At 39.1% G+C, this 26,627-nt stretch overlaps 1 protein-coding gene across 4 annotated transcripts in view; it reads left to right on the forward strand.

Moving 5' to 3' along the window:
- Positions 1-26,627, forward strand: part of LOC139549266 (fibroblast growth factor 12-like) — a 104,539-nt gene that overhangs the window by 23,268 nt on the left and 54,644 nt on the right. The window contains exon 1 of one of the 4 annotated variants that reach the window (XM_071359529.1): positions 7,143-7,343. The exons of the other annotated variants lie outside the window; for them this stretch is intronic. Coding sequence (XP_071215630.1) covers positions 7,253-7,343 — 91 coding nt within the window. The 5' untranslated portion in view covers positions 7,143-7,252. Of the gene's footprint in view, positions 1-7,142; positions 7,344-26,627 lie in introns of those variants that run through there. 4 annotated transcript variants of the gene reach the window in all.

Below are 26,627 nucleotides of genomic sequence, written 5' to 3' on the forward strand. Positions count from 1 at the left end.
AACACCACCAATAGGACAAACATACGTGCCCCTAATACACACGCATGCACATACACACAACATTTGTATTTCTCATACTTTTCATGAGAATATTCGGTGAGTGGCAATAGTATGCACATCTGTTCACTGGTAGGCCTATGTGTTGGGTCCATAACGGGGGGCAGAAACGATGAGCCATATATGAAATCCACATTAATGAGGCATACAAGATTATTAGGCACATGTGAGAGGCAGAGATAAAGAATCGGAGGGTGCTACAGTGGTGTGAAAAGCGTCGGGTGCGATGACAATTTGTCATTCACTTCTGCTTTGTCTGCCTAATGTGTATGTGTGAGACTGTGTTTGCTGCTCTTTGTGTGTTAGTGGGTGTGTGTCTGTGAGAGAGCCGATTGTTCGTTGCCTATTCTCCCTGTGTGTGTGTGTGTGTGTGTGCATCAACGGACCTTGACCACGAAGACTGTGATGTATTTATAGCAGGCAGTAGCAGTAGCAGTAGCGGCAGTATATGTCCTTTTTCTATCTCATTTCAACACTCAAGTCAGAGATTTCATCACCCTGTAAATCTAGTGTGTGCCTGTATGATGTGGTTGTGAATGGAGGAATCTATGGGCATAGATAAAGAGACAAAACTATGGAAATATTGATGGCTATTTTCTAGTGCTATGATGAAACAATATACATGTTCAGGTTGTCATCATGCAGTCATGAAAAAAGTGAGGAGGGTACTCTGTGTGGCACAGAGAGAGGTTGCACAATGTTTACAATAGGACCACAATGAAACTGTAAGCAAAACGTAATTAACACGATTTGTTCTGTATCATATTTAGCAAACAAGCATGGATTTCATACTTTTCAATATTATGAAATCATAAAATTACTCTGCAGTAGGAATGAAGGTAATGTAGTACCCTATGAAGAGAGCTGTGTGTTGTTTGGTGTTTAGTTGCGTTGACTGTACGTGCACGCAAGTACGTAAGAGAGCGTCGACCTCCCATCCTTTGATGTAGATGGATGTTTCCCCCCCCCCACACATTTCCCCAAGATGTGAAATAATTAACCTGGGATGTGTTTTATTGTATAGCTTTGGAATTGTGACATTACGTACTTTCGAGGAAAATAGACATTTCTCAACTCATTTCTCAACTGCCAATCAAACCAGACTTTATGAAGGGATTATGTTTTTTAATTTAAAAAAAAATTCATAATACAAAAATCAACTTACATTGCTACATCAAACATGTCTAGCAAACCAAACACAGGTATTAACAATACTCAAACATACAAAAAATATCAATAAAAATAAAATACTAAAAATAAACAATTTAAGTGCAATTATATTCACTCTGAAAATATCTTATTATAATGATTCATGAATATGTTATTCTTGTTGTTATTCACTAGGGTTAATGTTTTAATAAGATAATTAAATTCAATCAGAAAAATTGGTAATTTTGGTATAGAATTTTGGAATCTTTGTTTGTGTATAAAGTATTTGGCAACAAGAATATTTTTTTTTACAATCATTTCAGTGGTTTTGTTATCATTGCAATAGTAACATATTATATATTTTATGTTAAAAATATAGGCAGTGTTCATAATGGTAAATAAGTACTTTGCAAGGTTTTCCCAAAATTCTGACACAAATTTACATTCAAAGAACAAGTGAGTGTAACGACTTTCGTCCTCGTCTGAGGAGGAGTAGCAAGGATCGGACCAATGTGCAGCGTGGTAATTGTCCATAATGAGATATTTAATAACTCAACAGAACACTGAACAAAATAACAAAAGTACAAACAAACAACCGAAACAGTCCCGTATGGTGCAAACACTAACACAGGAAACAACCACCCACAAAACACAATAGAAAACAGGCTACCTAAATATGGCTCCCAATCAGAAACGGCTGACACCTGCCTCTGATTGAGAACCATACTAGGCCAAACACATAGAAATAGAACAAAACATAGAAAAAACAACATAGAATGCCCACCCCAACTCACGCCCTGACCAAACTAAAATAAAGACATAACAAAGGAACTAAGGTCAGAACGTGACAGTGAGACAGATTCTCACCTTCGTTTTCACAGAAAACGCAGATATCATCAATAGCCACAAATGTGGAAATCATAGAATTACATGGATATATCTTATGTAAAATTTTGAAGTGCACTTCCTTAACTTTGTTTGGTATACAGTATTTGTAAGGCCTTTAACCATGCATTTTTCTAAGACAATGTCAGGAATAAGCATGTTCCAGAAAAACTTTCCTTTGTGAATGAAGAATTTGTCTTATATATTTATTACAACAAGATCTCTCAAGTAAGCCCACGCCTTCCAATCTGAGTTCTGGATAAACTTTGATCATTCCCAAAATTAAGATGACTTTTCATAAGTGTAGTTAGACCACTGGGAACAGCTTTGATCACAGAAATAAACTCTCTGAAAGGTATTGGAAACTCTTTCAATGTTATAAATTGTTCATATGTGAGAATATTACCCTTGTTGTTGAAAATATCAAGAACAAAGTCAATATTCCTCTCATGCCAGCTGGGGTAGAACAATGACTTATTCCTTACAGTTATGTCTGAATTATTTATGAGCTTTATGAGGGGAAAAATTGTGCAGGAAACATATTTTCCAGGCCATTAAAGCTTGTTGGTGAAACCTAGCCAATTTAGCAGGTAATCTTTCAAGAATATAATTACATTTCAGTAAAAATTTAAGATCTCCCATTTTATTAAACACATTATTTGGAATGAAATACCATATTGAATCAGTATCGATCAAACATTTTTTCAACCAGTTTATCTTGAAAGTGTTATTTATGTCAACAAAATCCAACACTTCTAGACCGCCTTCAGCTCTTTTGTTAGAAAGGACAGATTTTTTTAGTTTGTGAGACTTATTTTTCCAGATGAAGTCAAGAAAGGTCTTATTGATCTCTTTACAAGTAGCTGGATTTACACATAACGATAATGAGGGGTACACAAAACGAGACAGTCCAACTGCCTTGGACAGAAGTACTCTCCCAAGTATAGAAAGATCTCTTTGTAGCCAATTATTAAATATATTTTTAGTTCTCTTAATTTTAGGAGAGAAATTCAAATGTTGTCTGACTAAGTGGTTTTTTGACAGATGTATTCCTAAATATTTAACACAGTCCTTTACAGGAATATTTTCAATTTCTTTATCATCAGAGTCAAATAAACATAAGATTTCACATTTAGAAACATTCAGCATTAATCCTGATGCAATAGAAAATGCAGTTATAGCATTAAGGGCATGTGCGACCTGGTCTTTGTCTCTTAACAAAAGAGTAGTATCATCAGCCAGTTGGGAAATGTTGATTTCTTTGTTAAAAATGGTTAAGCCATACACATTTGCATCATTCAGAATATCTAGAGATAGAAGTTCCACAACCAAAATGAATAAAAATGGCGAAATTGGGCATCCCTGTCGTACACTTCTGTTGATACTAAATCTTTTGGAAGTATTAAGGTTTAGTAGCACAGAACTATTTATATCTTTGTAAAACATGCGAATTACTTTAATAACATTTTCATCAAATCCTAAAAGTTTAAGAGACCTAAAGAGAAATTCATGTTCAATTGTGTCAAAGGCTTTACAGAAGTCTAGAAATAGGACAGCCGCATCTGAGTCAATTGCATCTGAATAATCTATAAGGTCCAAGACTAAACGAATGTTAGAGCTTATGTGACAGCCCTTCATAAATCCTGTTTGAGTCTCATTTATAATGGTATCTATTCCTTTCTTTAATCTTTTGGCATAAACCAGAGCAATCAATTTGTAATCAACATTTAATAAAGTAATTGGTCTCCAATTGTCAATGAGAGAAGGGTCTTTATCAGGCTTCGGAATCAATGAAATAAGGCCCTGTTTCATAGTGGAGACCATTTCCCCATTTTTAATGCAATCTTGAAACATATTGAAAATCGGGTCTTCTAGCAACTCCCAAAACTGTCTATAGAATTCAACTGACAGGCCATCAGAACCAGGTGATTTCCCTTTTTTCATTGAATTCAGAGCCTCTCTAAATTCTCCAATTGACACAGGTTAATCGCAAACTGAGTGGAAATCATCCTCAATTACAGGGACATAATTCTGAATGTGGCAAATGTAGCTTTCACAACCATCTTCCTGAAATTGAGAGCTGTAAAGGTTTTCATAAAAGGAATTGACAAATTATGATATTGTAATGGGATCTTTGCATAAAACATCGTTAATTTTGAGTGCAGTTATAGATTTTCTTTTGTAGTTTCTCTTTTCAAGTGCAAAAAAGTAACTAGTGTTTCTTTCCCCCTCTTCAATCCATTTTGCTCTTGACCTTAAAAAGGTCAGATCCGTGTAAGTTTGTTCTAATTCTAGTTGTAAAGACCTGAACACAGACTCCTCTTCTTCAGATAGATTATCTTTCTTTAGAAAACTGTCAAGCTTGCTCATCATCTCCTTTTCTCTATTGTTCTTTAATTGCATCAGCTCTTTGGCGCGTTTAATGGCTACCACTCTGACTTTATATTTGAAAAATTTCCAACTACTTCCATGACCCAAGTCTTTTCTTGCAAAAATATCTTTAGCTAATGATTTGATGTTTTCAATGAGAGCAGTATCTTTAAGAAGTGTATTGTTTCATTTCCAATATCCTCGAGTACCTTTTGATTTTTTAGTAGCTTGTAAATTCAGGGAAATCAAGTGATTTCAGAAAAGGGAGCCAACTGATGATCTACATCTATAACAAATTGTAACAAAAAAAGGGGAAATTAGGAATAAATCTATTCTAGATTTATGTGATATAGTTTTGTTGGTCCAGGTATAACCCTTAGCATCCGGATTGAAATAACGCCAGGCATCCTCAACACAGAGATACTTGCATAATGTAATGATAATGTTACTATTTTGAGGGTTTTGACTCGTTCTAGGAGGAAAACGATCAGCAGATGCATCAGGTGTTTCATTAAAATCCCATGAAATAATTAGAAAAAGCCTCTGAGTATTTGTTGCTTAAATCCTGTACTTTCCTGGTAAATTGGGTAAAAACGGTCTTATTAGGAGCATGTGAGTTATGTCCGTATACATCACAGATGATGAAAATAGCATTGTCAAGTTTAACAGTTACTATGACCCATCTGCCGTCTTGTGAAGATGTGGATTCTAGAATGTCACCTTTAAACTTGTGAATAAGTGTCAAAACACCAGCAGAATGATTTGATCCATGACTGAAATAGGCCATATCTCCCCATTGTGCTTTCCAAAATTTCAAATCACTTTCACCCGAATTAGTTTCCTGTGATGTAGATGGATGTGATGGGGAACCAGGGTTCCCCTGTGACAGCTGCATTTGCCTCTGTCCTCAGCATGATACCGCCCCCTCCTGGCTAAATGATTACCTTGCATGGAGCTGTGAGCACATTCACCTGAATAGACATTAGTAGCCTGTAATAGGCCTATATCGGGCAGGTTTACATTTACTGGAATGAGTCTTATCCTGGAGGCAGAGATGTGCGATTTCCGCTAGATGTGCCAGCAGCAAAGTAAAAATGGTCTATATCGTAAAAATTCATGAAAACAAAAATGAGCTTTTTGGTCTTAATTTAAGGTTAGAGTTAGGCATTAGGTTTAGTAGAGTGGTTAAGGTTAGAGTTAGGGTTAGATTTATAATCAGATTTGATAAAAGGAGGTCCCTCTATGTTCGATTCTACTATCCATGTATTGGCTTCACTCTTCTAAAATAACCAGATATCATGATCTTATGATCTTCTCTTGATATGATCATCTTGTTGAGCTGTTCCAACGATTCACATGACGATAGCCCTATGGCCCCAGTGCAGGCTACCTGCAGGCTACGTTTCAATGTAAAAAGCCCAACATTCCTAGAAACAATTTATCTAATGTTATCACTCGGCATACTTAATGTTGCCTATAGTATAGAAAAAGCTAAACGTGATTTCATAGTCAAATGCATTACTTGCACACTCTCCTCTTTCCGCTTGGCCACACATATAATAAACAGCTACTGATCGTATCATGTTCTGCGAATGTGTTATTCTACTCACACACATTTCTCTCTTTTACTCACTTTCTTCTGAACCATGACGATGTAGCCTATGTCTCTGCCTCATACTTCTGAACAGCCGAAATAAAAACCTGCAGCGATTTGAATGAACAAACGTTCAAGGCCATTATGAAGGATACAACATTCTGTCTTTTGTAACATATATTGCAGTTGCACAAGCATAGTCCCTACAAATTGCAATGGAGCCTCCTGCTTAGCCAATGTTTGCAATGACGATTAAAACATAACATTAAATCGCTAATTAGACTGTGTGTCCATGTCTCGCTTGTGTTTGATGTGCTGCTTGATGTAACTCCCCACTTTAGTTTTGCGTTTGCGAGTTTGTACAAACATGTTGATAATTTATTTTGTGCACATGTCAATAGCTGCATGTAGCCTAACTACCTACCTGAAAAAATAACATGAAATAGAGCTTATTCTTAATAGCCTACTGAGGCATGGAACGCAGTAGTTCAAACATGTCGACCATGACCTCCTCTATGTACAACATGAAGTTTGTAGGCTACACCAGACCAAGGCGTTCATTGGGGAAGCGGCAGTGGAGCATTGAGGAGCAACCGGCGGCTACCTAAAAAAAAGAAAAGTTGCACATGCGCAGAACTATCCGTATATTTAGCCACGGCAAATCAGGTTTCCAGCAAATCCGGAACAGCAGCCACTTCGATAATCAATAGCTTCTCTCTCACTCTGACATGTCCTGGAATCTCTCGCGCCCCAGGCTTTTCGCGCCACTATAGCCAACCACCAAGGATGAACAAGGCGCATTACCTCATCCACGGCGATCCTGTCTCTCTACCCTGCGGTTTAACTTTGGCGTGCGCGCTTGCACCAGAAGAGACATCGTTTTGTCTGCGAGTAAAACCGAACGGAGGCACCGGCTATGGGAGATTATTCTGACGTCCTTGTAGCATAATTTGCAATTCATGGAGCCATGGGTGTTTTTGTTGGAATTCTTATCAATGAAAAATATCTCAAGATGTGTCAGTCTAATCCATCGCGTCCCTTTGTCGAGGCTTTTCTGCCGTTTTCGATCTGCTGAGGGAAGCCAGAGATCTGGATAGCACGGTGGTCGACCTGAGGTGGCTATGCTTCAATAACCTCCATCGTAATAGAGCGTGTCAGATTGCGTGAATTGACGAAGGAACACAATAACCCAAATCAATGAAGATTCTGAGGCTTTTCCTGAAGAAAGGTGCGCATATGCTGCAGTGTCTCTGTGGAAAGCGATCGAAGTCGACTACAACCACGAGCGGTGAGACATCTTGCGTGCTTCTTTCTTTCAGTGCGAGGGAGTCTGTTCTCAGTAGTGGCGTGGGGGGGATTTGCCTCTGCAGCGGTGTGCTTTTAGCAGTCTAATTTTCTCAATGGGAGGAACAGTGAGAGACGTAAATTTGAAGAAAAAAAAACCAATTAGGCATTATGGTCGACTCATTACCATTGAAACAAAATGCCTCCTTTATCAGCAGTTTTACTCAATCAGTGCGACCAGCTTGACATCTTATATTCAAATCAGTGGAGTCGCATAAATGGGCTACTGAGAGGCAGTAATTTCATACAGAGTGAGCATCTATATACATTAGCCATGCCACTGATATTATAATATTTCATAATCTTCTCTTTGATGTGTAAGTCAATGTGATTTTATCAGAAGACATGTTTGTGCGTTGGAGTATGTCAGTGTGTGGATACGTTAATGGGTGTATGTAAGCCTAGAATTTCAAGTGCAAAGTTTCACAAGTCAATAGTGTATTGTGTGTAGGATAGATTGCTTCAAACAGTGGAAGAAAGCAACTGCATTCAGGAATTGTATTCTGGGGCGCTGGTATTCCACCCAGCGAAAATGTCAAGTCGCCAAATAGGTGCAGACTTCCATGTAGTAATGGATTGACTGACACAGGAGCTGGCTGTGCAGTGTGCTACTTGTACCTTTTGGCCATGTGTCCCCACATATATATAATGAGAGAGAGATGCATGCAGCTGACATTCAAATAACTACATCAAACTGTTTTTTTCTACTTCTTCTAATACTAAGACCTCAATAAAACAAAATGTACATATATTCTTAGGGTATTTTGACAGGGAAGAAATCAAAGGTGATACAGGCAAGTGGGAGAAAAAGATTGAGAGGTTGGAGTCAGTGGCGGTTCTAGACCATTTCAACTGGGGGGGGCCAAGCTGGGGCCAGTTGTACTGTTAGAGGGGCCAGTTACATTAGACGTTATTGTTGTCATATCGTTTTCTTCACTGCATTGCAGGCAAAAGACCATGTTCACAATCATCATCGTTGCCACTGTCTAAAAAGAATGATAGCAAAAATTAGTTGTGTAAAAATTATTTCATACTCCACATTTAGGGGGACCACAAGGTTGTCACAGGGGCACTGGCCCTGGAATTGAACCCTGGTCTCTGGTGAGGAGAGGAGCAGTGGTGATTTTAGCATGTGAATCTTGGTGGGGTAAAACCAAAAAATGTGGGATGCATGCCAGCAAAGCGACTACACAACACCTAAACAATACATGAATTGCACTCAAACAGTGCCTACATAAAGCTGTCGCAACAGCACAGTCCCAACACCTTACCACTGCTACACCTGGCTTTCAGTGGAGCTTTGTCTGGCAGCGAAACAGTTCATTCAGCCTCATTTACTGCCTTTAAAAAGAACATAGCTGATATGGCTGACTTGCTTAAACAAATGTGGGTTCTACTGACAATTGAGATGTACAAACTATGGCATAAGGGGACGACAAGCGTATAAGAGGCAAGCCGTAATTTCGATGAAGACATTAATGAGCGAGCAACGATGGACATAGTCAATATAACTATTTGTTCAGCACTTTTAAAAAGTACAGCGACAGAATTCAGAACATGGGCCGTTCTTCGTGTACTCCCTGTACAACAAGTCAGAACCGTAGGATAAATAAAGGGGGCATATAAACAGACAATGAAAGCTCTTACAATATTCAATGATTTTTCTAAAACAGGTTACATGTGCACCACCAAGTTAGAACAGTTGGTGAAAATAGACCCAAGTTATTAGGGTGAGGCACGTGGGCTACTAACAGCTTACTACACAACATACACTTAGTATTACTTTCTTAGCTACAGTATGCATACTATATATGCTCCCTTGCATACTATATAATTTATGCAGCAGCATACAAAACATTTTTGGACTCACCTTGTGAAGGTTGCGCAGCGGTCCTTTGTGGGAAAATTTTGTCATCAAAATCTGTCATTCTCTGGATTTATGGTGGGAACTCTGGGGGGGGGGGACCACGATTTCAAATAAAATTGTATTTGTCACCTGCGCCGAATAGAATAGGTATAGACCTTAGTGAAATGCTTACTTACAAGTCCTTAACCAACAATGCTTTAAGAAGTAAAAAAATTGAAAAAAAGTGATAAGTAAAAAAATAAAATGTACTGCGCCGTAGGCACTATCGTCTGTGGTGCCTTGCATTCGGAGGCCAAGCAGTTGCCATACCAGGCAGTGATGCAACCAGTCAGGATGCCCTTGATGGTGCAACTATAGAACCTTTTGAGGATCTGAGGACCCATATCAAATCTTTTCAATCTCCTGAGGGGGAATAGGCGTTGTCGCTCCCTCTTCACAACTGTCTTAGTGTGTTTGGAACATGATATTTTGTTGGTGATGTGGACACCAAGGAACTTGAAGCTCTCAACCTGCTCCACTACAGCCCCGTCGATGAGAATGGGGACGTGCTCGGTCCTCCTTTTCCTGTAGCCCACGATCATCTCCTTTGTCTTGATCACGTTGAGGGATAGGTTGTTATCCTGGCACCACACGGCCAGGTCTCTGACCTCCTCCCTATAGGCTGTCTCATCCTTGTTGATGATCAGGCCTACCACTATTGTGTCATCGGGAAACTTTAAGATGGTGTTGGAGTTGTGCCTGGCCGTGCAGTCATGAGTGAACAGGGAGTACAGGAGGGGACTGAGCACGCACCCCTGAGGAGCTCCTGTGTTGTGGATGTGTTGTTCCCTATCCTTACCACCTGGGGGCGGCCCGTCAGGAAGTCCAGGATCCAGCCTTTCAAAGCACTTCATGGCTACAGACGTGAGTGCTACGGGTCGGTAGTCATTTAGGCAGGTTACCTTAGTGTTCTTGGGCACAGGGACTATGGTGGTCTGCTTGAAACATGTTGGTATTACAGACTCAGTCAGGGACAGGTTGAAAATGTCAGTGAAGATGGAGGCCTACAATCCTGAGTCAGTTACACCAGCTCTGTCAGGAGGAATGGGCCAAAATTCACCCAACTTATTGTGGGAAGCTTGTGGAAGGCTACCTGAAACGTTTGACCCAAGTTAAACAATTTAAAGGCAATGCTACCAAATACTAATTGAGTGTATGTAAACTTCTGCCCCCTGGGAATGTGATGAAAGAAATCCAAGCTGAAAGAAATCATTCTCTCTACTATTATTCTGACATTTCACATTCTTCAAATAAAGTGGTGATCCTAACTGACCTAAGACAGGGAATTTTTACAAGGATTAAATGTCAGGAATTGTGAAAAACTGAGTTTAAATGTATTTGGCTAAGGTGTATGTAAACTTGGATGGTTGAGGGGCAGCTGTTGGGGAACTGTGGGGGGTGTTTGGAGAGCTGGCGGTTGGGAGCTTGGGCCGGTGGCTGATGGATTGCTGGTTCGGGTCCGCATTTTTGACCGTGTGGGAGAACGTCGACGTTCCCTTGAGCAGGGCGTTTACCCTGGTTGCTTCTCTGTGTCGCTCTGGATGTGAGTCTGTTAGATGAATAATGTGATAGTTGTTGAGCGGCTTCACTGCAAGTATATTGTATGTTTTAAATATTCAATATATAAAAAATACACACACACACACACACACCTTTACACATCATTTGCTGCTGCTACTGCTGCTGCTATTATTATGTATCATCAAGTCTTGTCACTTTACCCTGCCTGTGTACGTACACTATATATGTAAAAGTATGTGGACACCCCTTCAAATTAGTGGATTCTGCCCATTTCAGCCACACCCATTGCTGACAGACTTGCAATCTCCATAGACAAACATTGGCAGTAGAATGGTTTAAATATTGGCAGGTACTTTTTAAACGTGGCACTGTCATAGGATGGCAACTTTCCAACACGTCCGTTCGTCAAATTTCTGCCCTGATAGAGCTGCCCCGGTAAACTGTAAGTGCTGTTATTGTGAAGTGGAAACGTCTAAGAGCAACAATGGCTCAGCTGTGAAGTGGGAGACCACACAAGCTCACAGAATGGGACCGTCGAATGCTGAAGCGAGTAAAAATTGTCTGTCCACGGTTGTAACACTCACTATTGAATTGCAAACTGCCTCTCGAAGCAACGTCAGAACAATAACTATACGTTGGGAGCTTCATGAAATGGGTTTCCATGATCGAGCAGACACACACAAGCCTAAGATCACTATGCGCAATGTCAAGAGTCAGCTGGAGTAGTTTAAAGCTTGCTGCCATTGGACTCTAGAGCAGTGGAAACGCCTTCTCTGGAGTGATTAACCTCTCTGGGGTAGGTGGGACGCAATCGTCCCACCTGGCCAATAGCCAGGGAAAATACAGAGCGCCATATTCAAATAAAATTATATAAAAATCAAAAATTATATTCATTAAATCACACATGTAAGATACCAAATTAAAGCTACACTCGTTGTGAATCCAGCCAACGTGTCAGATTTCAAAAAGGCTTTTCGGCGAAAGCATAAGATGCTATTATCTGATGATAGCACAACAGTAAACAAAGAGTAGCATATTTCAACACTGCAGGCACGACACAAAGCGCAATAATATAATTCATGCCTTACCTTTGATGAAATGATTTTGTTGGCACTCCAATATGTCCCATAAACATCACAAATGGTCCTTTTGTTCGATTAATTCCGTCGATATATATCCAAAATGTCAATTTATTTGGCGCGTTTCATCCAGAAAAACACAGCTTCCAACTTGCGCAACGTCACTACAAAATATATCAAAAGTTACATGTAAACTTTACCAAAACATTTCAAACTACTTTTGTAACACAACGTTAGTTTTTTTAAAAACGTTAATAATCGATCAATTTGAAGACGGGATGAACTGTGTTCAATACAAAAAGAAAACAAACTGACGCAACCTTTTTGGTAATGTGCCTCTCTCAAACAATTTACTTCAAGTGACCCTCATTTAGGATGGCCGTACTTCTTCAGTACACAAAGGAATAATCTCAACCAATTTCCAAAGACTGGTGACATCCAGTGGAAGCCATAGGAACTGCAAACAAGTCCCTTAGAAATCTGGTGTCCCAATGAAAACTCATTGAAAAGACAGTGACCTCAAAAAAATAAAGATTCTGAATGGTTTGTCCTCGGGGTTTTGCCTGCTACATAAGTTCTGTTATGCTCACAGACATGATTCAAACAGTTTTAGAAACTTCAGAGTGTTTTCTATCCAAATCTACTAATAATATGCATATATTATATTCTGGGGATGAGTAGAAGGAAGTTGAAATTGGGCACGCTATTTATTTATCCAAAAGTGAAAATGCTGCCCCCTACCACGAAGAAGTCACGCTTCACCATCTGGCAGTCCAACGGACAAATCTTGGTTTAGTGGATGCTAGGAGAACGCTACCTGCCCGAATGCATAGGTAACAACTGTAAAGTTTGGTGGAGGAGGAATAATGGTTTGGGGCTGTTTTTTCATATTTCGGGCTAGGCCCCATAGTTCCAGTGAAGGGAAATCTTAACGCTACAGCATGCTATGACGTTCTAGATTATTCTGCGCTTCCAACTTTGTGGCAACAGTTTGGGGAAAGCCCTTTACTGTTTCAGCATGGCAATGCCCCTGTGCACAAAGCGAGTTCCATACAGAAACGGTTTGTTGAGATCGGTGTTGAACTTGACTGGTCTGCAAAGAATCCTGACCTCAACCCTATCGAACACCTTTTGGATGAATTGGAACGCCGACTGCGAGCCAGGCCTAATCGCCCAACATCAGTGCCCAACCTCACTAATGCTCTTGGGGCTGAATTTAAGCAAGTCCCCACAGCAATGTTCCAACATCTAGTGGAAAGCCATCCCAGAAGCGTGGAGGCTGGTATAGCAGCAAAGGGGGGACCAACTTCATATTAATGCCCATGATTTTGGAATGAGATGTTCAATGAGCAGGTGTCCACATACCTTTGGTCATGTAGTGTATCTACCTCATACTCCCTGTATATAGCTTCATTCTTGTGTATTTTTATTTTATTCCTCTTGTGTTACAATAAAAATTTTAACCTCTGCATTGTTGGCAAGGGCTCGTAAGCAAGCATTTTCACAGTAAAGTCTACACCAGTTGTATTCTGCGTATGTGACAAATACAATTCGATTTGTTTCACTCAATTGGAGAGGACACACCAAAGTAGGCATAATAAGGCCACATTTCTAGGACTCCATCTACAGTGAAGACATGCCTTGGAGAGTAGGACATTTTATTTCAGGTTGGGTTTAAATGATAAAATGGCCCTAATTGAGACTTTGTTAGTTCTGCTCAGATAATGAGATATGAAGAGATTCCAAAACGCTATACATTTTCAGAAATATTGGTAAATTAGCTTTTATTGTTTAAAGAACTTATGAAAGAGCTTGGTGTGTTTTTTCATTATCTAATCATGGCATGGGCTTGTTCAATGACAAACGTGTTTTAGAAAAAACGAATAATCCTGTTGTGGTCCCCAAAACACTATATATTTGCATCTCTCTCAGATAAATAAGTAGTACTGATAGGTTTTACACAGTCAAATGTAACAAATAATACTTTTAATAAAGAACTAAAAAGGATACATTTGTGACATCAGTATACCTATATATTTTTTTTATGAATCAATACTGTTAATATGAGATCTGTATGTCAAACGTTTACATTTGACATTTAAGTGATTTAGCAGATGTGCTTATCCAGAGCGACTTAAAATAGCACCTTAACCTTTCACGAGCCTCTACCCCGGGTCCGGGATCACCCCCCACCCCCCCCACACACTGATTAGCATAGCTAGCATAGCTTCACAAGTAGATAGTAGCATCTAAATATCATTAAATCACAAGTCCAAGACACCAGATGAAAGATACAGATCTTGTGAATAAAGCCACCATTTCAGATTTTTAAAATGTTTTACAGGGAAGACACAATATGTAAATCTATTAGCTAAACACGTTAGCAAAATACACCACTTTTCTAACTCCATCAGTTTCTTACTCCTTCAGGTGCTATCACCAATTCGGCTAAACTAAGATATTGATAGCCAATAACCTATAAAAAACCTCTTCAGATGACAGTCTGATAACATATTTATGGTATAGGATAGGTGTTGTTAGAAAAAAGTGCATATTTCAGGTAGAAATCACAGTTTACAATTGCACCGACCATCACAAATCGACTAGAATTACTAGATAGAGCAACGTGTATGACCAATTTACTCATCATAAAACATTTCATAAAAATAGACAAAGCATAGCAATGGAAAGACCCAGTTCTTGTGATTTCAGACCATATTTCAGATTTTCTAAGCGTTTTTCAGCGAAAACACAATAAATCGATAAGTTAGCATACCACATGTGCAAACGTTACCAGAGCATCGATTCCAGCCAAAGAGCGCTATAACGTAATCACCGCCAAAATATATTAATTTTTTCACTAACCTTCTCAGAATTCTTCCGATGACACTCCTGTAACATCATTTTACAACATACATATACAGTTTGTTCGAAAAGGTGCATATTTAGCCATACAAAACCGTGGTTACACAATAAAAATACTAGGAAATCAAGCCTCAATATGTCTGACGTCATCTATCAGAGTGATCTAGTTTAATTGAAAGCTAATCATATACTTGACTAAAAAATACAGGGTTGACAGGAATCGAAAGACAAATTAGTTCTTAATGCAACCGCTGACTTACATTTTTAAAATTATCCTTACTTTTCAATACAGGGTTCGCCAAGTGACGCGATAACAAACAAAATGGCGAAATATGCGTTTAAAATATTTCGACAGAACCACGATTTATCATATTAAATATTGGTTACTTTGAGCTGTTCTTCCATCAGATTCTTGGGCAATGTATCCTTTCTATGTTGTAATCTTCTTTTGGTCGATAGATGTCCTCTGTCCTTGGAAATATCCACTAACGATCGAACGGGACCACAAAACGTGTCCAAAGTTTCAGAGTGCACAACAAAGAAATTCCTCAAAATCGCACTAAACGGATATAAATTGCTATAAAACGGTTCAAATTAACTACATTATGATGTTTTTAACAACTATAACGACTGAAAACATGACCGGAGAAATATTGCTGGTTAGACAACGATTTGGAATGAGGCAAGTCCGATGTCCTTCACGCTTCAGGCGCGCGACGAGAAAGGGAGGTCCCTATACATTTTGTGGTTTTATAATGGCTGTGATTGTGCAATCGATTCCATTCAAAACGTGATGACGTACAGACACCCAGAGGAAGACGTAGGCAGTGTCGGTTTCTTCATAGCATTCACTGTCGCCTTAAAAACAGACTCCAGATCAGGGGTAAAAATTTCTGAAATCTGACCCCTGTCATGAAAAGTGCTGTAGATATTGTTCTGTACCACTCAGAGACAAAATTCCAACTTCTATAGAAACTAGAAGGTGTTTTCTATCCAATAATAACAATAATATGCATATTGTACGATCAAGAATTTAGCACGAGGCAGTTTAATTTGGAGACCCAAATATGCTAATGCGGAACAGCACCCCCTATAGTTGCAAGAAGTGTTAAGATAGCTAGGTGAGACAACCACACATATCACATCCAGTTCAGACCTGGGTTCAAATAGTATTAGAAATCTTTTTCACTGTGCTTGATGACGCTTACCTGGTGCAACAGAACTAATCTTAAGGCCATCTGCATCTCGTCTGTCTCATCACCATCATACTGAGGGAGGGACAGAGGGAGAGAGACCCAGTTCTCTTACCATGGCAACTGTCTGTCACAGCATCCCCTGACAGAGCAATCTTTCTGCCATCAGGAACATGACACCTGGCCGACGGAGTGACTGACTGTGCCTCTCACTCCTTTACTGCCTTTATGTTCCATTATGTAATCCTTGCAGTAGTCTGCAGTCTCACTGAAATGTTTTTACTGCTGCAGCTGAGGTTTTGATGTTTTCGAACATTGACTTAATAGACTGATATGTCATTCAAGCCACGCCTTGTTTTGGTTTCCCATAAATGTTTAGAGGTGGGGGGAAAAGAGGGGAGAGAGAAGGTGTGGGAGGAAGAGAGAAAAAAGGAGCAGGGGGTTGAGAGAGACAGACGTGCCATGCTGGCCTGCAGAAATAATGAATACATATGTACGCTGAGTGTGTATTTTTTTGTGTCTTGATCTATTTGAGAAACAAATAGATCAATTGTTGGTTGAGGAAGTGGAATTCGTATCAATGCAACAGTGATTTCTGCTACTCTTGCTGCTCTTGAGTGAGAAAAGCACTGTCCATTTCTATGTGGGCTTGAGCTGCTGTTCTTATCACACCGTATGAACGACAGATATTCTAAAGAGCAAGAATGAAAGAATGTTTACCAAAGCACCCTGTGACATTGTTGCGAGGGAGAGATGGAGAGAGAGGAGGGGGTGTGAGTATACTGTAAGTTGTGAAATTCGACACAGGAATATAGAGGGGTACACATTTGTATTTATTATGGATCCCCGTTAGCTGCTGCCAAGGCAGGAGCTACTCTTCCGGGGACCCAGCAAAATTAAGGCAGTTATCCAATTTTTAAAACATTACAATACATTCACAATACATTGTGTGCCCTCAGGCCCCTATTCTACTACCACATCTACAACACAAAATCCTTGTGTGTATAGTGCGCATGTTATCGTGTGTTTGTATGCATGTGTCTGTGGCTTTGTTTGTTTCTTCACAGTCCCCGCTGTTCCATAAAGTGTATTTTTATCTTTTTTTTATTTTATTTTTTTTAATCTAATTTTACTGACTTGCCTGAGTTACTTGATGTGGAATGGAGTTCCATGTAGTACTGCGCGCCTCCCATAGTCTGTTCTGGACTTGTGGGGTATGCATGGGTGTCCGAGCTGTGTGCCAGTAGTTCAAACAGACAGCTTGGTGCATTCAACATCAATACCTCTCACAAATACAAGTAGTGATGAAGTCAATCTCTCCACCACTTTGAGCCAGGAGAGATTGACATGCATATTATTCATGTTAGCTCTCTGTGTGCATCTAAGGGCCAGCTGTGCTGCCTTGTTCTGAGCCAATTTTTCCTAAGTCCCTCTTGGTGGCACCTGACCACACAACTGAACAGTAATCTAGGTGCGACAACTAGGGCCTGTAGGACCTGCCTTGTTGATAGTGCTGTTAAGGCAGAACAGCGCTTTATTTTGGACAGACTTCTCCCCATTTTAGCTACTGTTGTATCAATATGTTTTGACCATAACAGTTTACAATCCAGGGTTACTCCAAGCAGTTTAGTCACCTCAACTTGCTCAATTTCCACATTATTCACTACAAGATTTAGTTGAAGTTTAGTGAATGATTTGTCCCAAATACAATGCTTTTAGTTTTTGAAATATTTAGGATTAACTTATTCCTTACCACCCATTCTGAAACTAACTGCAGCTCTTTGTTAAGTGTTGCAGTCATTTAAGTTGCTGTAGTAGCTGACGTGTATAGTGTTGAGTCATCTACATACATAGACACACTGGCCTTACTTCAAGCCAGTGGCATGTCATTAGTAAAGATTGAAGAAAGTAAGGGGCCTAGACAGCTGCCCTGGGGAATTCCTGATTATACCTGGATTATGTTGGATAGGCTTCCATTAATGAACACCCTCTGTGTTCTGTTAGACAGGTAACTCTTTATCCACAATATAGCAGAGGTCTAAAGCCATAACACATACGTTTTTCCAGCAGCAGACTATGATCAATAATGTCAAGAGCTGCACTGAAGTCTAACAAAACAGCCCCCACAATCATTTTATCATCAATTTCTCTCAGCCAATCAGTAATTTGTGTAAGTGCTGTGCTTGTTGAATATCCTTCGCTATAAGTGTGCTGAAAGTCTGTCGTCAATTTGTTTACTGGTAAATAGCATTGTATCTGGTCAAACACATTTTTTCCCCAAAGGTTGGTAACTGGCTGATTGGTCGGCTATCTGAGCCAGTAAAGGGGCTTTACTATTCTTAGGTAAGGGGAATTACTTTTAGTTCCCTCCAGGCCTGAGGGCACACACTTTCTAGTAGGCCTAGATTGAAGATGTGGCTCTTAGTTAAGTTTTTCAGTCGTTGTAGTAGCTGACGTGTATAGTGTTGAATCATCCGCATACATAGACACACTGGCATTACTCCATGACCTTAGTGGTCACTGTTTTACAGCCTGTGTTTGTAATGGCTGCTCAGTGAAATTACCTGTCCTGACTTGTCATAGATGCTTTCTAAAAAACTTTAATGAGCAAGCCTTCCTTCATTATCTTATTTATAATACCCTCTTAGCCCTCACTCCCCCCTACTGCAGACCTCATCTTCCACATTGTCGTGGAAATTCTAATCAATAATGAGGAGAGACAAGGTCAATCACCAATCAGGATATTACTTTTTTCAAAATGTATTAATAAGGAAAGCATGTCACACCATAGACACACAAGTGAATGATGTGAGTGTTCTGCAATATTGATGGCTGGTTGAAAAAACCACCCTTAGATCATTTGTTGAGAGCCCTGACACAAAGGATACTAAGATATTTTATAGCAAGTCTACATGACAAACAACAGATGTGTGGAATTTGTTCTTAACTGAATTGCCTAGTTAAATAAAGGTTAAACTAAAAAAAATACAATCATGATTATAATTACAGATTAGTATCTTAATGCATTCTTAATCTAAAGTACTATACATTTAGTAGTGTAGACATCCTCAATCAACCTGATACCCCAAAAGAAAGAATTTAGCAGAAGTCTAAATCAATTATGGGCACAGTTGACCAACCAGTGGATGGCCCATGATAATGTCCCAATTTCAATGTCTCACCTGGGCCGCCACCACCTTATTCACCCATTATGTCTTGTCCATATGTCAACCAGTATACCAGCAACATAAGATATGTTTTGGAACGGATCTCTCTCCATGCGCACTCCTGAGAGAAAAAGCATGAGAGAAAAAACAGTTGATAGCTTCGATTGGCTGCTGTACACCGGTTACTGACTCGGACTCAGGTCTCTCAGTAGAAGTGGTGCAGACAGGGCCGTATTGAACGCCTTTCTCGCTCTTCTTCAGCCGGTTAGAAGGAGTTTTTGAGGTTCACATCGTTCTCGGCCGAATTATCCCTGCCATGCATCAAGACACCATCTGTAGTCTCTTTCATGATGCCCTCAAGAGAGGACTGATCAGAACAACAGTTTGGTTAAGTTAATTTCTGATTCAGGAAATTTAGACAAACATTGACTATATGACAAAATATTACGGTACTTTTACCAATTATTCCTAATACAAATCTCTAAACACAAGTTAGACCTCTGACCCATTGGGAGAAATCCCAACAATCCAGCAGACCCAATCTGGTGAGATTTGTACCGGAACAGAACAAACAACGCAACAATACACTCCTTCATATATCACTCGATACACTTCTACATATCACTTGAGGTGTGTAAACTTCAATCCAAAACCTCAGAGGACAGAACAAACACAATTTTTGTCCCACATTTTTTGACACGACTCCCAATGTGAGTAATGTGTAGAAAACAAAAAACACTACTACTGGTTAAAAATAAAACAAAAGAATTTCAAATAACAACATTTTATTAAAATCACTTCCCATAATAACTCCATAAAGAAAAAAAAATGTGCCCATACGGTCAGAGGAAAATAGACTTAAGACAGCCTACCCTTAGTCAAAGGCAACACCCTCTCCTTCTTCCCGTTGGTCCGAATCACAAATATGGCTGTGAACTATAAACTTCACCATAATTATCAGTATCACAAATGACTGTAAATTCATTATCCAAATGGCTTTCCAGTGAGGGTGATCAAACCACGCAGGAAGGTCAGGACAGAGGTCTGACTGGTTTCTTACTATATTAGACTAATTTTTAAGATACTTTGGCACTAATACATAAAAAAAAACACTAAACCAAAGGAAATAGTCCACTTAAGGTCATACGTGTATTAACACCACTAACAAATATTCATAACACATGTGTTGTGGGTGTGTATTTACAAATCATATGGCAAAAACAAACAAAAATGTCCAGGCCTTAATTTGGTAGCTCCTCTTATGGCCTAATCCGGATACCTTTTATACTAACAACACTGCAGAATTTCACTCACTGCTCTCCCAAGACCATAGCCTCAGGAAACATTTCAGAGAGAGAAAATGATTACCCCATCCCTGGAAAAGAAAGTGTCAATTTCTTTAGCATTCACTACCCTTAGACACGGCAACATGTAATCTCACCACCGAGTCTAACATATCACTCCCATATTATATGACTGGTCTCTCTTTTCCATAACCATGTAAAATTATCCTGGTGTCATTACTAGACCAATGTCCAACGACATAGGTAATAGCTGTTTCGACTTTGTTGTTCCTGTTACCCCTCTAAATGTAATACTTTTTTCTGTCACAAATGTAGTCAATTTCTCAGCGTAAGGAATCAGTTATATTTGAACCAGCCATATATTAAAAAGTTGTTTTGAGACGTGGTCTCCGTTAACATATACACTGTAGTGGACTTCCATCAGTCCTGGAACAAAGAATCCTACTCAAGACACATCAGATAATACAGTGTTCCATTAAGTGGAATCGACACCTTCTAAAATAAACAAACCCGTAACCCCTTTCCGGTAATCTAATCATTGCAACCTGTTGCATTATTTTAGTAAAAATATAAACCTGTTTGTTTAACAAATCTAGAACCTTCAAAAAGTTGGTGCTGTCTTATCAGCTTAATATTCAATACTTATTTCAATCTACTTTAATTACTGGACACTGTTCCGCGTAATGGAAACAGATGATCAATTTAGAAAACATTAACTACCTGCTCAAATTCATTGGTATTACCTAAACTATAAAACCGAGCAACAGTAATCAGAAACTGTCAAAGAACGTTTCGGATTCAACTATTTCAGACCTGAAAATGTCCCACTGCGTCCCTTACAGCCGATATAGCCCAGCGAGCACGACTCGCTTTCACCAGTTGATTAAAACATCGCATTAGTAGAGTCATCCAAAAACCACTAATAACATATTTCCATTCAGATTATTAGAAGGCATTGTTTTCATTTCAGTCTACCCAAACAATATAACTCTATATTTTTAATACCAACCTCTGCTTCACACTACTTTAACTTCTTTGCGCTACGGATCCCTTTTACGGGATCATTTTCCTAAACAACCGCTGAATTGCAGGGCGCAAAATATTACTAAAAATATTTATAATCATGCAATCACAAGTGAAATATACCAAAACACAGTTTAGCTTGTTGTTAATCCACCTATCGTGTCAGATTTTGAAAATATGCTTTACAGAGAAAGAAATCCAAGCTTTTGTGAGTGTATCAATCAATGCTAGAACAGCTAGCCCCAAATTAGCATGGTTACGAAAGTCAGAAAAGCAATAAAATGAATCGCTTACCTTTGATAATCTTCGGATGTTTGCACTCACGAGACTCCCAGTTACACAATAAATGTTATTTTTGTTCGATAATATTACTTTTATAAAAAAAAACGCCATTTGGGTTGCGCGTTATGTTCAGAAAACTACAGCCTCGTTCCGGTGCTGAAAGGCAGAAGAAAATTCCCAAACGTATCAGATTCAAAAATATTACAAAAAATATTTATAATCATGCAATCACAAGTGAAATATACAAAAACACAGCTTAGCTTGTTGTTAATCCACCTATCGTGTCAGATTTTGATAATATGCTTTGCAACGAAAGCAATCTAAGCTTTTGTGAGTGTATCAATCAATGCTAGAACAGTTAGCCTTATATTAGCTTGGTTAGCTTGGTCACGAAAGTCAGAAAAGCAATAAAATTAATCGCTTACCTTTGATAGTCTTCGGATGTTTGCACTCACGAGACTCCCAGTTACACAACAAATGTTCTTTTTGTTCGATAAATATGACTTTTATAACAAAAAAACGCCATTTGGGTTGCGCGTTATGTTCAGAAAGCCTCGTTCCGTTCGACGAAAATTCCAAAAAGTATCCGTAATGGTCGTAGAAACATGTCAAATGTTTTTTATAATCAAACCTCAGGTTGTTTTTAACAAACATAATCGATAATATTTCAACCGGACCGTAACCTATTCAATAACAGAGAGAAAAGAAAATGGAGAGCTACCCACTCGCGCGCAGAAACTATTCAGAGGACACCTGACTACTTTTGAAAAATCTCGCTTATTTTTCAAAATAAAAGCCTGAAACCATGTCTAAAGCCTGGTCACAGCCTGAGGAAGCCATTGGAAAAGGAATCTGGTTGATACCCCTTTAAATGGAAGAAAGACGGGCCAGGAAACACAGATAAAAAAAAATAAAAAAATCACTTCCGGGTTAGATTTTCTCAGGTTTTTGCCTGCAGAATCAGTTTTGTTATACTCACAGACAATATTTTGACAGTTTTGGAAACTTTGGAGTGTTTTCTATCCTAATCTGTAAATTATATGCATATTCTACGATCTGGACCTGAGAAATAGTCTGTTTACCTTGGTAATGTTATTTAAAAAAAAAAAAAAAAAAAATTGCCTGCAGAATCATTTTTGTTAAACTCACAGACAATATTTGGACAGTTTTGGAAACTTTGGAGTGTTTTCTATCCTAATCTGTAAATTATATGCATATTCTACGATCTGGACCTGAGAAATAGTCAGTTTACCTTGGTAATGTTATTATTTTTTATTTATTTTTTATAATAATAATAATCTGACCCCTAGCGTCAAGAGGTTTTAAGATGAACCTGTAATGTGCCAAATGTATAAAATAAATCAGCCAATTTAAGGAAAAGACACATTACTACAGCCTCTTACTACCCACAACTTCGATTGTAGCCTTGTTTTATCATGCAATAATTAATACCCATGTTATCAATTATGATCATGGTCACAGCTCTATCGCAATTGCCTATCTGCTATTAGTAGAATACATTACATATAGGTAAGTCCTTTCTGAGTAGACAACGGGTAATAAAACAAACACTTGCTGTTGTTCACAAGCATATATTCAGTTCATATCCATATTATGAATATTTGATTTAGTTATTTAAATACGACTCCATTCTCAGTAGTTTATTCCAGTAGACCATTTAGGCAACAGAAAAGCGTATTACCTCAATCGCCAGCCATTCATGTTGAATACATTAGCCTTTTAATTCGAACTAAGCAAGCAGCTAAAACATTCAGTTTATATCTTAAACAAATACTGGCTGCAGTATTTGTCTAGGATAAACATACCAATAAACATACCAATAGACCCAATGCTATTGAAGTGACAAAGAAATCCCGCAAATAACCCAATTACAATGGTTTGTAGTCTTAACATCTGGCACATAACGACACAATTCGCAGAAAGTAGCCTTAAAGTTCCTCCAAGTATTTCTCCACAGGGATTTATTCACAATCATACCAGTCAAAAAATTGTAAATCGACATCCATTGATGTAAAACCAGATCTTGCGCCTTGTAATAAAAGCAGATAATCTTTTCTCATGCAACATATTTAAATTACTTTACTACATCACATTAACTTTGCAATTATAATTAGTTTGATGGAAACCCTAAGTTAGGCTTTGTACGACGTTATAAGTTACGTCGGGATTCCATCTTAATTTGCTGTAACTGTATGAAAAAACAATGGACGGACGGACGGAGAAAGTCCCATAAGCGTTTTATAGTTACATCGTTATGGTAAGTTAACCAAAACTGGACACACTCCAATCAGTTTCTAAAACAATTGCCTTGACTTTGTAAACAGTTTAATAATGCTTAAACCTCATCTTCATCAAATTATCAATAAAGGGGACCAACTCAAACTATTTCCCCACGCCTGACGTATAAGTCTGGGTGTGCAAGTTAGTATTTGAATATTAGTCCAATTATCATTTCATCAAATCTCTAGTAATCGATTACACACATAAAATTCATTATTTTCATATATTCACAGAATCCATATAGAACGTTAGAAATTCTTAATGATCAATAATTAATCAATAATGATGAGAGACAAGGTCAATCAAAAATCAGGATATTACTTTATTCAAAACATATAAGGAAAGCATGTCACACCATACACACAAGTGAATGATGTGAGTGCTCAGCAATAACGATGGCTGGTCGACGAACCACCCTTAGATGATTCGTTGAGTCCCGACACAAAGGATACAAAGATATTTTATAGCAAAAGACTGGGTCACAAGGTTAGAATTCGTATTAAATAAATTAATAATTAAGACTGTTCTCATTATGTGGAAACCAGGGTCTGGCTCCCAAAATAAGGTTCCCCTCATCATTATCCATACCCCAGCCATCTCCATCCTGGTACCTCCCAGTACACAAACACTAACTCATGCTATGGAATGCGGTCTTTAGGTTATCACCAAAGGCATCGTAAATCCACTGTCCGCATTAAGCCCCAACTCAGAAGAACACACACAGATGAGTGTTGTAAGAACCCTATTCTTATCCATAAAACAACCATTTTGATGCAATAACAGTATTATAACAATCTTGTAATTTCGCTCTCACAACATACAACACCCATTCTGCCAGTCACATTGTTAGTCACATTGGTAAAGCATTGGTAAATTGGAACGAGCTGCAAAAAAACACTCAAATTGGACCGTTTTATCTCCATCTTCATTCAAAGACTCAATCATGGACACTTACTGACAGTTGTGGCTGCGTCACGTGATGTATTGTTGTCTCTACCTTCTTGCCCTTTGCTGTGGTCTGTGCCCAGTAATGTTTGTACCATGTTTTGCGCTGCTTCCATGTTGTCATGTTGTGTTACTACCATGCTGATTTTTCATGTGTTGCTGCAATGCTGTTGTCTTTATGTAGTGGTGTCTCTCTTGTCGTGATGTATGTTCTGTCCAAAAGGCCGTCCCCGCAGGAGGCCTTTTGCATTCTGGTAGGCCATCATTGTAAATATGAATTTGTTCTTAAAACCTCTTAAGGATCCACACCTTTTTTTTTCAAATTTCGCCAAAAATGACACCCAAATCGAACTGCCTGTAGCTCAGGACCTGAATATTCTTGATACCATTTGAAAGGAAACAGTTTGTGGAAATGTGAAATTAATGTTTGTTCTTAAGAGCTTGGTCATGTTGATTGAGCAGGGCGCCTTGACTAATGAGCATTTGGTGGAGAGTATCCAAGTCTTCTGGGTTCATATCTTGGCCAGATCGTACTGTTATGCGGAGCGGCACAGGGGAACCCAAGAGCTGACTTAGACGAGGAAACAGATGAATGAACCAAGATATTTATTGTACCACAGGGAGATATGGAGTGCAGATCTGGGAAAGCTTGGATGAGTTATAGGAAACCAGATGTGGTGGCTGAGGTTGGAGTGTGCTGGGTTAGGACAGGGTAAACAGGTCTGATGGGGAATCCAAGGGAGTAGTGGTGTGGTGAGTCCAGAACAGGGTAGCAGGGTGGTGAGATGTGGAACAGGAGCCAGAGTCAGGGCTGCAAAACTGCAGTGAGAGGATAAACAGCATCAAGCAGGGAAACATGTACAGCAGGGTAACAGGATCTAGATTAATAATAATGGCTAGAAGGATAAACTGACTGGGCAGAGATTACGATCTGGCAAAGTGGAAGTGGCAGAAGTGAGTATTTGTAGAGGTCTTGATAATGGAATGAGTTGCAGCTGATAGGGATCTGCTCTGACTCCAAAACACCTGTCTCCAACCACACAATCACACACAAACAGAAAGGGAGGGGGGACAGAGAGAGAGTGTACTGGGGGAATGGCTGCAGGTCAAGCAGACACCGGATGACCACTAGGGGGTGTGGCAGGAGCAGATGTGACACGTAGCAGTTTCAGGGGTTGTGATGTGGATGGACGTTATGTGCCTGCAAGGTTTCTATGTTTTTTGGCTGCCAGGACCATGGACAGCAATGCAAATTATTCCCCAGTGGCAGGATCACGGACAGGTCAGGGGAAACTTCTAGACTGCAGCAGAACAGCCACACCTGTCTCCAGTTGTAATCAGAGCCAAACTGCAGACAGGTGAAACCAATCAGTTTTTCTATTTAACTGCACCCTGGGTTGGTTACTTTGTCTTTTTAGACCCCGGCAGGTAAAGGAGTAGGAGGTTATTGAAGAGATAGTGTACGGTGGAGGAGGTTTTAAAGAAGAAAATATAATTTCAACATGGAATGAACCCCCAAAGACAAAGCTTGGAGGACCTTCCTCTGGAGGTGAAGTGTTTACTTTGTTTGTTTTGGGTTTGTATAACAAGAACGCTGCCAAAGTCTGATAATAATAAACAGGTTTAACCCTTTACTTGGACT

This window comes from Salvelinus alpinus, chromosome 22 (assembly GCF_045679555.1).
Source record: "Salvelinus alpinus chromosome 22, SLU_Salpinus.1, whole genome shotgun sequence".
Taxonomy (NCBI): Eukaryota; Metazoa; Chordata; class Actinopteri; order Salmoniformes; family Salmonidae; genus Salvelinus; species Salvelinus alpinus.